This window comes from Cavia porcellus, unplaced genomic scaffold, assembly GCF_034190915.1.
Source record: "Cavia porcellus strain 051 isolate PalLab524CR breed Dunkin Hartley unplaced genomic scaffold, mCavPor4.1 scaffold_5, whole genome shotgun sequence".
Classification (NCBI taxonomy): domain Eukaryota; kingdom Metazoa; phylum Chordata; class Mammalia; order Rodentia; family Caviidae; genus Cavia; species Cavia porcellus.
The window spans coordinates 26,172,721-26,185,661 of NW_026947488.1; the positions used below are offsets into that span (position 1 = coordinate 26,172,721).

The 12,941-nt window shown below is 42.3% G+C and overlaps 1 protein-coding gene across 4 annotated transcripts in view; it reads left to right on the forward strand.

Annotated features, from left to right (window-relative positions):
• The window catches only part of Edem2 (ER degradation enhancing alpha-mannosidase like protein 2), a 38,178-nt gene that overhangs the window by 21,232 nt on the left and 4,005 nt on the right, over positions 1–12,941 (forward strand). For all 4 annotated transcript variants that reach the window (XM_063248466.1, XM_063248465.1, XM_003467751.5 and 1 more), the window contains 4 exons: positions 1,452–1,593; positions 3,134–3,258; positions 8,649–8,793; positions 11,554–11,675. In XM_063248466.1, the coding sequence (XP_063104536.1) occupies positions 1,452–1,593; positions 3,134–3,258; positions 8,649–8,793; positions 11,554–11,675 (534 nt within the window). The remainder of the gene's footprint in view (positions 1–1,451; positions 1,594–3,133; positions 3,259–8,648; positions 8,794–11,553; positions 11,676–12,941) is intronic.

Consider the following 12,941-nt stretch of genomic DNA (forward strand, 5'->3'; position numbering starts at 1 on the left):
TGTGCATTGGTTAGATGCTTTCTCTGAACATCAGTGGTGAGAGAGAGATGTTGAATAGCTTTTCTCAGGAAACATGATTCCTGGCTAATTAAGTTAGGGTCGTATGTATGCCTGTAGGGAAGTTGCTTAACCTCTCTGGTTCTCAGTTACTTCAGCAGTAATGTGAATGTATCAGTACTTCCTTTGCTTAGTCATTATGACTCCTAAAAACTGTTTCAAAATAATCCATGTATTAGGCACATTCTATGTGGAGCCCTGCGCTAGGTCAGCTTGAAAAGCAGGGATTATGTGAGGAATCTTTACAGATCCCTTAGAAGGTGGCACTCTAGAGACCTGCAGTGGACCCTGTCGGTACCCAGCCCATAGCCTTTTGAACCTTCCCATTTCTTTGCACCCTGACCTGTCTGTCAACTGCCATCACCCATGTCACTTGGCCTGTGGGCCTTCTCTGGTGCTTGGAGCCTTCTCTGATTGCATTTGACTGGAAGACAGGAATTTAATGTTACTCATGAGCAATTCCCAACCAGGGACTGATACAGATAGGAGTTTATGGATGCATATTCCATCTTCCTGCACCCGCCCGTCTCACCTTGGGGAATATTGCCCTGTGTGAATCCCTGAGCTCCCAGCAGGACTCAACTCCAGTGCCATGGCAGAAACTTGCTCGAACCGCCCCCCTCAACTCACTCATATGGGCTGTCTTCCCTTCCTGGTCTTATGCCTTCTCCTCTACTGGTATTTCCAGAAACTGACCTTCTACATCAGCTACTTTCAGTCTTCGCTGGGGTCTGCCCCTGGGGAACCCAAATGAACACTGAACCATTAGCCATTTCTTTTTGACTGAATACCAAATAAACAGCCCATGCAATATGAAAAGCACATCTTCCTTTAAGTATTTTAATATCTATTTTAAAAAGATGATAATCATGTTGCTCAAAAGTGAAAAAATACAAAAACAAAACAAAAACTCAGTGACTTTGGCAAAGTCCCCTTGGATCCCTGTTGCCTAGCTATCAGTTCCTTTCTTTAGAAACATGTACTCTATCAGCTTCCAGGGTATCCCTCTGGAGTCAGTTTCTGGAAATGTAGGAAGTATGTCTCATGTCTTTACACACTGGGATCACAAGCTCTGAGCTCTAAAGTCGAGACAGATTGTGGGAACAGCAAGTTCTTGTCTCATCTCACGCTCTAGGCAGGGTATAAACACTCCAAATCATTTTTCTTCCTCATTTTTTGCACAGCATGTGTAATTAAATCCTCATAAATGTGCATGAGAAGCATGTCCACTGTACAAATGTGCTAGAAGGCTGACATTGACCCACCTCCTCCATAGCTGAGAGTCTCCAGGAAGCACTCGGGTGCCTGTCTCGCATCTCACTGGGCAGGCAGGGGATGTTGGGAAGGGTGAGCGCTGACCCTTTGTTGGCCTTGACACTATATCTCTTTCCCAGGTTGGCAACCACATTGATGTGCTCACAGGCAAGTGGGTGGCCCAGGATGCGGGTATTGGAGCTGGTGTTGACTCCTATTTTGAGTACCTGGTGAAAGGAGCCATCCTGCTTCAGGACAAGGAACTCATGGCCATGTTCCTAGGTAAAAAGGGCAGGATAAGGGGGCTTTTAATGACTTTCCCTGGTTTTTTGTTTTGTTTTTCTTTATTTGAGATGGTGTCTTACTGTGTAGTTCTGGCTGGTGTTGAACTCACTGTGTAACCCAGGATGGCTTAGAACTTGTGTGATCCTTGCCTCGGCCTCCTGAAGTGCTAGGATTATACGCATGTGCCACACTTGACTGACTTCATGTTGATGAGTGGTTTATTTGTAAACTTCAAGTCACTCCCAAATGCGTGCAAAGTCAATTCAGAATATCTGAGTCTGCTTTCCGTGCCAGCATGAGTCCACATGGCCCACTTGATGCCCATTGCATCTTACAAGAGCCACCTAAGCCTCTCTGTGTTCCCTGTTCCTGGCCTGGATTTCTTATCTCCTGGCCATTGCACATGGAGTTTCCTTTGTCTGGAATATCTTCTTTCCTGTCTTCATGTGTTCAAATTCTGTTTATCCTTCAAAGTCCAGTTGAAGTATCACTTTACCCAGGAAATGGTGTGATTCTTTTGTAGAGTTTAGGACCTTTGACATCTTTCCTGGAGTCAGCCATCATCAGCAATGACAGCTGTACAGTTCAGAGCAGAATCCATGCCTTAGTCATTTCCGTAGTTTGCCCAGACCTTTGTGTGAGGTAGATAATAGATGAATGTGTGTTGAATAAATACATTTAGCTGATAGGCCCTCACATACCAGTGATCTTGGGAGCTGTTGAGCAGCTAATAATAATAACTACAGCTACTATTCATTTAATCAGCAAATATTTATTGGGTGCCATTGATGTGCCATGCCAGGCTCTGAACATGGACTGTTTCATTTAATCCTCATAACACTTTTTGAGATTATCCTATTTATTGTTATGCATATTTTGTGTTTTGTTCATTCAGATAATTGTGTATATTTAATTATTATGCACTCTGATAGTGTTTGGAAGTCTTTTTTTTTTGGAGACAGAGTCTCACTGTAATCCAAACTGGCCTCAACTCACAACTATCCTTCTGCCTTGGTTCCCTGAGTGTTGGGATTACGGTTGTGCACCACCCTGCCTGGAAGCATTGGGAATTCTGCAATGAAGAAAACAAAATCCCAGACCTCACAGTTTATAACACAGGGAAGAGGAATATGTTCAAGTTCCCAGAGGAAGATCTGCTCCATGTGGGCTGGACTTTGTCTTGTTGATCACTGAACATCTGAATGCTCGTTGAGTGAATAGATTCGCTGACCAATCCCACTAGGTCCATAACATTACTTTCCCAATTTAACAGATAATAAAAGTGAGGCCTAAGACGGAGAAACTTGCCCAAGGTCAGATCTAGCAACATTAAAGCCAAAGCTGTAACGTGAGGCTGGAAGTCTGATTCTAGAACCTGTGATCCTTTCTAGTCTGCTTTCTATATTGCATCTAGGCCTTGTGGAAGCTAGATCATCACTGATCTCCCCAGAGTGTAAGCTCTGGAAGCTCGATGTCATGGCTGCCTTTTGTCTCATCAGCCACTCACATGTCTGTTGCCCCTTTTTCCATGATGCAGAGTATAACAAGGCCATCCGGAATTACACGCGCTTCGGTGACTGGTACCTGTGGGTGCAGATGTACAAGGGGACTGTGTCCATGCCCGTCTTCCAGTCTTTGGAGGCCTATTGGCCAGGTCTTCAGGTAGGAACAGTGAGAGAGGGTGGTCATTTTTTCTATGAAATGGCAAAGCAAGCGTATTCTGATATGTAAGTCAAACAGGTAACTTTAGTTACTTGAATACTTTTAGGGGGCAAGGGTTGGGGTTGGAAGAGAAACCTAGAGTGAATTAGGTACATTCATGATTCTGCCAAACCAGATTTCCCAAGGTGGGTATTACGGTGCCAGGCACTGAGTGTCCACTTTGCAGAGGAATGTCATTCCACTTAGGATTTGGTACATGGCGTCTGTCCAGCCCAGGCAGCGATGACTACTGCAGTTATGTAAATCTTTTTCTTTTTGTCTTTTTGAGATGGCTCTTGCTATGTTACCCAGGCTGGACTTGGACACCTGGGCTCCAGCGATCCTCCCATCCTGAGTAGCTGGGACTGCAGGCACGTGGCACTGCCCTGCACTAGCCTCCTCTGCCCACCACTAGCGTTTTTCCCTACACAATCTGACAGAGTCACAGCTGGAAGGGACCCGAGAGCCCATCTAAGCTGCTCCCTCAGTATGCTGAGTATTTCATGTACCAAAACGTTTTGTAATGTAGATGGGTTTAAACACTTTTTGTATTTTTTTTTTAAGAAAAGATAGTAATGTGGTAGACAATAATACATTTTATTGTATTTTTAAAAAAATTTTTTTAGTAATATATTTTAAAATCACATGAATAAAGGCAGGAAGAAGTGAATATGGAGCCCATATCCTTACGCCTGTGCCCCATGTAGCCTTAGTTCTCAGCTTTCTGTGTATTTTTACAAAAATTCATAGACTTAAATATGTATATTTTTATATCCTTCATTTCTTTTCTTTTTTTTTTTTTTTTCTCTTTTGGTTTTTGTTTTGAGACAGCCTTGCTTTGTACTTTAGGCTGGCCTTGAACTCACTGTGTAGCCCAAGGAACTCCTGCGATCCTCCTACCTCAGCCTCCTGAGTGCTGGAATATAAGTGTGTGCCCAGCACACCTAGCCCTCATTTTCTTTAAATAGGTAGAAATGTATGTTATCCTTTGGAAGCTTTTACTTTCGCAGACTAAATTTTGGAGGTTGCTGTTTAGTGATACATGGATTGGTCTTTTTAGTTTTATTTTAGGTCTCGCTCCTGTCCATTGTGTAGATAAACTGCAGTTGCTTTAACTAATCCCCAATTGTGTACTTTTAACCAATCCTCTTCTACTACAAATGGAGAAACAGACACAGAGAGAAGTTGTTGATAATATTAAATATTGATCTATCTTTTGTAAGGTCTTTAAATTTGTTACTTATATGAGTTTTGGAAAATGTTTTTAATCAGAGTATAAATTGTTGTATATCTTTCTTCTTTCCTCTGAACTCATTTCCATTCTAATCCCTCGATAGTATTTCTCCTATTTTGTTTTATGTTAAGAGCATTTTATTGATCAAACTATCTTATGTTTTGTTAACAAAAATTATGTAACAGAAACTCAAAGTGTTTTAAAATTTCCTGTGATCATAAGCTGAGTGTTAAAATTTTGGGGGGATTTAGTTATTGTATATTAGTATGTAGCTGATGAAAATGACATTAATTCCAGCACTCAGGATGCTGAGGCAGGAAGACCACAGTGAGCTCAAGTCCAGCTTGAATGATGTAGTAAGACTCTGTCTCAAATAAAACAAAACAAAACAACAAAAACCTTAAAAATAAATTTATTGGAAATACATTTCTTAGTGATATGTAGAATGTTTTTGTTTTTAATTAGTTCATGTACTTAGGTGTGAATAATAACTTACTACTAAAATGGGAATAGGTATCTCTTTTATTTTTCACTGATCTATTGATTTATTGATTTTTTTACAAAACAAATTATTTGAACAAGTTTTTTAAAAACTAATTTCCATATGACATATCAATAAAATATTTTATTTCACATACAAGGAATAGCATACACAAAGCCAAACACATTGCTGCTTCTACTACCAAGCCTCTTCCTGTGTGGGTTTTTCTTCTTTTTCTTCTCCTTGAAATAAAATAGATTTGGATTTACTGACTTTTTGAGATGGTCTCACAGTGCAGTTAAGGCTGGCCCTGCCTGAACTCACAGTGATCCTCCTGCCTTAGTCTCCTGAGTACTGGGATTCTAGGCATGTGTCACCATGCCCAGCTTTTATTGTTTTAAATGTGAATGCTGAGGAGTCTTACGCATATACATAAATAGGTGGAAATGGAAAACATTTGATTATAGCAATATTCAGTTCTTGAAAATCATTCGATTATTAGACTGAATCATATAGGGGCTGGGAATTTAGCTCATCTGCAAAAGTGCCTGCCTTGCAAGCACGTGGTTGTGAGTTCGATCCCCGGTACCGATAAAAAAAAAAAAAAAAAAAAAAAGAATATAGACTGAATCATATAAAATTGCTAGCCTTCAGACCCTCTTGATCTACAGAAATGGCAATATCCTATGATTCAGCCTTTTTATAGTTAAAATTATCTTTCATAAAAAATTTTTTTTTTTTTTTTTGTCTTTTTGAGACAGTTTTACTGTGTGGTTCAGACTGGCCTTGAATTTACTTCATAGCCCAGGCTGACCTGGAACTCTCAGTGATCCTTCTGCCTCAGCCTCCTGAGAAAAAAATTATTTTTAATGATCTCTTTCTTGACAACCAGTTCCTCTTTCAGTTTTTTGAAAGCAGAGAAGTAGAAATCATCTAATTTGCAAAAGAATTTGCTACTCATTGGCTATAGTCATTTATATATGTATATATATATATATTTTTTTTTTTTTCTTTTTCCTTTTTATTGGTACTGGGGATGGAACTCACGACTGCCTGCTTGCAAGGCAGGCGCTTATGCCACTGAGCTAAATCCCCAGCCCCCTATAGTCATTTATATTTTACACTTCTACTAATTTTAAATTTAGCCTGGGTTGGTGCTCAGAAGTTTTTCTACCCCAGGGCAACATTTAGCACTTCTTTTGGAGACTGTCTGCCTTCAATGGGAAGAGGACAATTGTGAGGATGAGAGGCGCCTGCCTTTGTGTGGCAAACACAAAACCTGTTTTCGGGCAGAACTATTTTAGGAAAGTTGAGAATCTGGCAATCCGTTTCCTTTAAACTCTTTGTGACTGTTTTCCCCCAGGAAACCCTTGTCCTAAGACCTAACCACACCCGTTAGACCTGTGTGTGTTTCCATGCTGTGCTTATTCCTCAAGAAAATCATGCTAGTCCAAAAGATACGAACTATAGATGTATCTTACCTGATGTGGCGATCTGTGGCAAGAGGATCATGGTAAGTTCAAGGCCAGTCTAGGCTACATAGTGAGATGCTGTCTCAAAAACAAAAAATAAAAAAAACTATGTATGTATATTCTCAGCAGCAAAGCTTATGGCAAAGCCAAACTAAAAATACTTTAAATGCTCAATGGTAAGCATTAGTGAGGACTAAATAAAGGTTTATATTTTATTTATTTTTTTGTTTCTATTTTTTTGAGACAAGATCTCATTGTGTAGTTCAGGCTAACTTTGAACTCACTATGTAGCCCAGACTGGCTTGAACTCTCCAGGACCCTCCTGTTCCAACCCCTTGAGTGCTGAGATTACAGTTGTGTGCTGCCACTCCACTCAGCTATGCCTGTATTTGAATGGAATGGATTATTAGATATCTTTAATTTTAAAATTAATACATAAACTCATTTTTTACATAAAGAACAAAAACCAAGGAAGTATAAAGGAATATTGCTGTTGAACTACAATATTATGAGTAAATCAGAGGTGATAACATTTTTTTAAAAAAATTCTTAAGGAGTTTTTTCAAAACTTCTTAGGTAAACGATCCTTTATGTAGACTTAACATTAATACATATGCTGTGAACCAGCTACCATAATTCTGGAAGTTGATCTTACCAATGTTCTTTGCATGTATCTGAAGCAATATGTATAGAAGTGTTTAACACAGCGTTGATTGTTATAATGAATGGCAAAAGATGGGAACCAAATCTATTGCTATTTATAGGGAATTGGTTGAATTGTAGTCTAAGCAACAGAACGCTATGCAACTATATAAATAGGAGGAGGCATTCTGCATATAATTTATGTACTTAAGGAAAGTGTATCTAATGGATATGTATAGCATAGGGAAAATAATGTAGTTGTGTACATTTTTCTGGAGAAACTCTGGAAAGTTATATAATAAAATGGTTATCTTTTGAAGGGTGTGGAATGAGAATGAGACTTAACATAAACTTTTTGTTAGTCTTAGTCCTCTCCCCCCCCCCCTTCCTTTTTTGAGACTGGATCTTGCTAAGTAGTTCAGGATGGTCTTAAACTCTATATAATCTAGGCTGGCCTCTCTCTCTCTCTCTCTGTCTCTCTCTCTCTCTCTCTCTCTCTCTCTCTCTCTCTCTCTCTGTCTCTCTCTCTCTCTCTCTTCCCCCTTTCTCTTTTTCTTTCTTTTTTTCTTTTTTCTTTTTTTTTGAGAGAAGATCTCACTGTGTATTTCAGGCTGGCCTTGAACTTACGTCAATCCTCCTGCCTTTGCCTTCTGAGTCCTGGGATTACAGGCATGCACCATCATGCCCATCTACTATTAGAGTTCTGAAGCAGCTGGCTGAATTAAAGAACTGCTAGTAATTAACATTGTAAAGGTTCTGGGACGTAATGTATAGACTCAGTTCCTCCCAACAAAGTGTAAGGTTAAGTGTTGAATTTTATATTTTACAGGTGAAATTAAAAGAAGTTACCTGGCTCAGGGTCACCCAGAGAATAAATAGCAGAGTCAGAGTTCAGTGGATGACCTTTTTTTTTGTCTGCAGGGGCTTTGTTGTTTTTGCCCTGATGTTAGTTATAGAGTTTGTTTGTTTGTTGTTTTAATTGTTTTTTGTGTTATTGGTGATTGATTCTAAGACCTTTGCACTGAGCTATTTCCGCTGGCCCTTTTTAATTTTTTTTTTTTTTTGTCTTTTTCCTTTTTATCGGTACCAGGGATCGAACTCACGACTGCCTGCTTGCAAGGCAGGTGCTTACGCTGCTGAGCTAAACCCCCAGCCCCCCTTTTTAATTTTTTTAAATTTCTTTTTAATTTTGAGACAAAGACTTGCTAAACTGCTAACTTGCCAAGCTGGGCTCAAACTTGCCATCTTTCTGCTGCAGCCTGCCAGAGTGCTGGGATTATGGATGTGTAGCATGACACCAGCTTTATGTGGGGTTTTATCTATTGTGTGTGTGTGTGTGTGTGTGTTTGAGGGGCTCAATGTGTAGTTCAGGGTGGTTTTGAACTCCCTATGTAGCCCAAACTGACCTTGAACTCATGGTGATCCTCCTGATTTAGCCCCCTGAATGCTGAAATTACACCACGCCCAGTATTTGGGAGTTTTTATGCTAATTTTCTATCTAATCACCATTGCTCTTCCACAGAGCCTCATTGGGGACATTGATAATGCCATGAAGACCTTCCTCAACTACTACACTGTATGGAAGCAGTTTGGAGGACTCCCAGAGTTCTACAACATTCCTCAGGGGTACACTGTGGAAAAGCGGGAGGGTTATCCACTTCGGCCGGGTAAGCAGCCTCTCAGGCCCATGGCCAACTTGTGAGCTCTGGTTCCTTATAGTCTAATCCCTCCCAAGTGCTTGCAAGGTTTTTCCCTCATGTGATCCAGTGGCCCTGGGTGGTTTTCCTTTTTGCACTGATTGGCCCCTTATTTCCAGGGATTGACCCTGAGGCACAGTGGCCCAGCCTCTGAAGCACAGGGGCTGGGGCTGGAATCCAGGTCTCTTAACTAAATCCCATGTTATTTTCAACCTCAGGAAAGTGAACAAGAAGGAAAACATCAGCTTACTGCTTTTAGATTTCAGTGCAGGCAAACTGCCACAGATGGGCCAAGTAGATAACGCTTCCGTTGTACGGAATAGCAGAGTTATGGGGCAGGCCTTAGCACCCTCATCTTTTCCTTCTCCAGTGGCAGCTCAGATTCAGAGGGTCCACACATAAGACTCTGCCTCAGTTCCCTGCCAGCCTTGGTGTCCTCTGATTTACTGCAGGAAAGCGAACAGCCTGTGAGGAGAGACGGAAAGAGGGGTCAGAGGCTGGAAGCTTAGTCGGTGCATGGGTTCCCCCACACCAGGATAGTTTTTAAATTAACATCTTCGAACCATGGGACAGGCCTTCTTGGGCCTTTTCACCTTCACCGGGGTGAACAAGTTACACAGGGCAAATTAATCACTTTAGAATTCTGAAGGGTTGCTGTTCTTGGTGTTTCATGTATTGTCATTTTTTGTTGTTTTTACTTTATTTTCAAAAATGTTTTTTGAGACAAGAGTCTCACTATGCACCTCAGGCAGGTCTGGAACTCATGATCCCCCTACCTCAGCCCTCCCAGTTTTAGGATTACAGGTATGCACTGCCATAGATGGCTCATAGCATTTTTTTTTTTTTAAAGGAAACTCTAAGAGAAGCATCAGTCATCTCTAGTGATCTAATGTTACCAGTAGATAAGATGAAGATCAGAGTTTGAGCCTAAATATGGGCTCATGCAGTGTCAAGGTTAGAGGAACATGAAAGGTCCTGCAGTTCAAAGCTTCCTCCGGCGGCCCCAGTCACAGGGAGCTCTTCACTTACAGTGGCAGCCTGCAGGACGTGCTGGCAGGAAGGTCCTGATGGAAAACAAGGCACTATTGCCAGGAATCTAGAAGTGCCTTAGTCCAGTCACCCTTCCTTTCCAAGACAGCAGCACAGGGGAGATGGTATATTGCTCTCTGGTTAGACTGGCCAGTGGGCTGTGCTGTGGTGCAAGTTTGGGAGCACAGCTCTGGCATAAAGGCTTCTGAAGGTCTTTACCTCCCGAAGTCCTATCAAAACTTTGGACTGTTGTCCTCCAAAGGATGGGCTGTGTGATATGTGAGCAAGTAAAGTAATAGGCAGCGTACCCGTGATGGTGAGAAAACAGGCTGGCCTTGACCTGGCCTGCGGCAGAACGCAGAAGCATGGCTTTCCACAGAGCGCTGTCTTTTCTGTCTGTGCTCGTCGGCCAGGAAATGTGCCTGGTATGCATCTTAGAGCACGAGCAGTGGATCAGCACTGGTCCAGAGCCCCGGAGCACTGGGAAGAAGAAGTAGAACAGAATAGGGCAATGGCCCTTTTCTCCAAAGTAAGAGGAGTTTTCAGTCTTATATCAGAAGACAGAGAATCATTGACCAAGACCAGGAAGAAATAAGGAAGTAGGAGATGAGGGCAGATGGTGGGGTTGGGGGAGAGTGGTGACAAAGGAGGAAGGCATATGGAGCCGTCAGTTCTCCCCACTGAGCCGGCTTTAGGAGATAGTCCAAACTTTCTTTTCTTTACAGTCCTTTACAGTCCTACAGATGTTTGAAAGCAATAAACACATTTCCCCCTTTTTCAGAGAAATATCCTCATCAGGACCCACTGCTCTTAGCTAATAGTCACCTTAAAATAGGGCTTGTGTCTTTCCTTCACACTTCAGTTGTGGGGTAGAATAGGGCGGTGCACTCATCTTATTTGGGACACAATGACCAATGACTGTGTCTTTGCTAGACTGAAAGTTGACACTCGAGTTTCTTACCTTCATCCTTTTGTCAATCCTATCTGTGCAAGGGCCATAGAATGCCAAGCTCATACTCTTCTTTTAAGCTATTTAGGATTAGGTTAAGCTGTGAATGGCAGAAGAAAATAGCTTAATTGAGTCAGAGATACATTTCTTGGCCAGGGATATAGCACAGGGGCACAGCACCTGCCCGGGAAGGGAGAGGTCCTAAGTTCAATTCCAGGTGGGTACAAAAAAAAAAATGTATGGGTGTGGTGTTGCACACCTGTAAACCCAGCACTCCATTGTCTGAGGCAGGAGGATTGCTGTGAGTTCAGCTGCAGCCTGGGCTACATAGTTTGAGACCAGCCTAAACTACATAATGAGTTCGGCTCAAAAACCAAAAGAAAGAAATGTGCTTCTGTCTCATATTCTGGGTATATGTGGCTCTCCATGGTACCCCCAATCTCACCTAGCTCTGGGGAATTGTTAATCTAGGCAGCCATGGCTTGGCTGAAGTCAGAGATTCTGTCACTAAGGATGAAGGAGGGAACAAGGATTAGGAAACAGACTGTAGCCTCCTTATGCTTACAATGGTCCCCAAGCTTTGGACTTTGGGCGTGTTGGCTCTGAAAACCCAGCACTGGGTGAGATACCTCATATTCCTCTTAGGTGGGGCCTATGGACAGTGTATGAAAGGGAGGAGTCCCTGCCTGATTGGGCCCCAAGCCAGGTCTGCTCAGCCCCTGAGTGAGGAAAGTGTGCTTTGGCCTTTGCAGAGCTCATTGAGAGTGCGATGTACCTCTACCGTGCCACGGGCGACCCCACCCTCCTGGAACTTGGAAGAGATGCTGTGGAGTCCATTGAAAAAATCAGCAAGGTGGAGTGCGGATTTGCCACGGTAAGTGTTTCAGGGACCCAAGTGTTGGGCCGTCAGCTCACTTACCGCTGAAGAGCCTCTTCAAGGGTAGGGTGTTGGCAGTGCTAGACTGGTAGCCCCCCCCACCCCCAAGGAGGGGACCTTGGAGATGGACTTAAATTAATGAACAGAGAAGCTAAGAGCCTTGCCAAAGGTCACATATGCTGGAAGAGGCAATTTAGGGTTAGTCATGATCCCGGGCCCTTGCTATTCCCTGTACTTGAGATCCTTATTCTCATTAGGTAGGCAACTTTGCAAGGTGAATTTGTATAAAATGGTTTTTAAAAAAGAAAAATCCAGCTGGGCGTAGTGGCATCTGCATGTACTATTATTTGGGAGGCTAAGACAGAAATTGCGTTGAGTTTGAGGCCAGCCTGGGCTATACAATAAGACCCTATGTCAGAAAAACTAAGAAAGAGAAATCCAGGGCCGCATATTCCTGCATTCAAATCCAGGTCCTCTTAACAAAATGGCCCTATTAGTGTAACAGGTGCTATCAGATGTCTTAAGCGTGTAGGACGTGTGCTGGGCCCCAGGGTTACAGTCACAGGGAAATAGCAAGCTGTGTTCCCATGGGACTCACACTTAAGTGGGAGAGACAAAGAAGTGTGTCTGGGAGATGAAGGGAGGCCAATGTGATGGGGTAGATTGAGCAAGAAGGAAGCAGGGAAGAGGAAGCTTCAGAAGTAAGCAGGGGCTGGTCAGAGAGGGCCTCGCGTAAGCCGTGAGAAAGTTGGGTTTGGGTCACTGTGTAGTGAGAAGCCATGGGAGGACCTACCACAATGCTGGGATCTGATTTGAATTTTAGAAATGTCACTCTGGCCACTCTAGGGAGTGGATTGAAAAAGGGTCAAGAGTGAGAGCCAGGACATATCCTTATGGGACCCAAGCAGACAAGATATTAATAAACTGTCATTACGGACACTTAGCAACAGATATGTAAGAAAATAAGTATGAAAGAAAATTTCCTGAGAAGTCTACAGAGTTCTTGTTAGGATGTAGGATTTAAAAAAAAAAAACAGGAAAAATACTTATGCAAAATTTGTAATATTCTCTAAATAAAATACAATCCATATTTTGAAAGAGAAGACTCGTGTGTATAGAGGAAAATACAGCGGTGATATGTTTTAGTTTCCAAAGTGTGTTCTGTGAAAAACCGAAGTAACAGGTCCACTGGGGCCTTCTTGGGAATGCAAGGCTTGTTTCCATGAAAGCAGAGCTCTTTGGAAGCCTCCAGGGTGCATGATG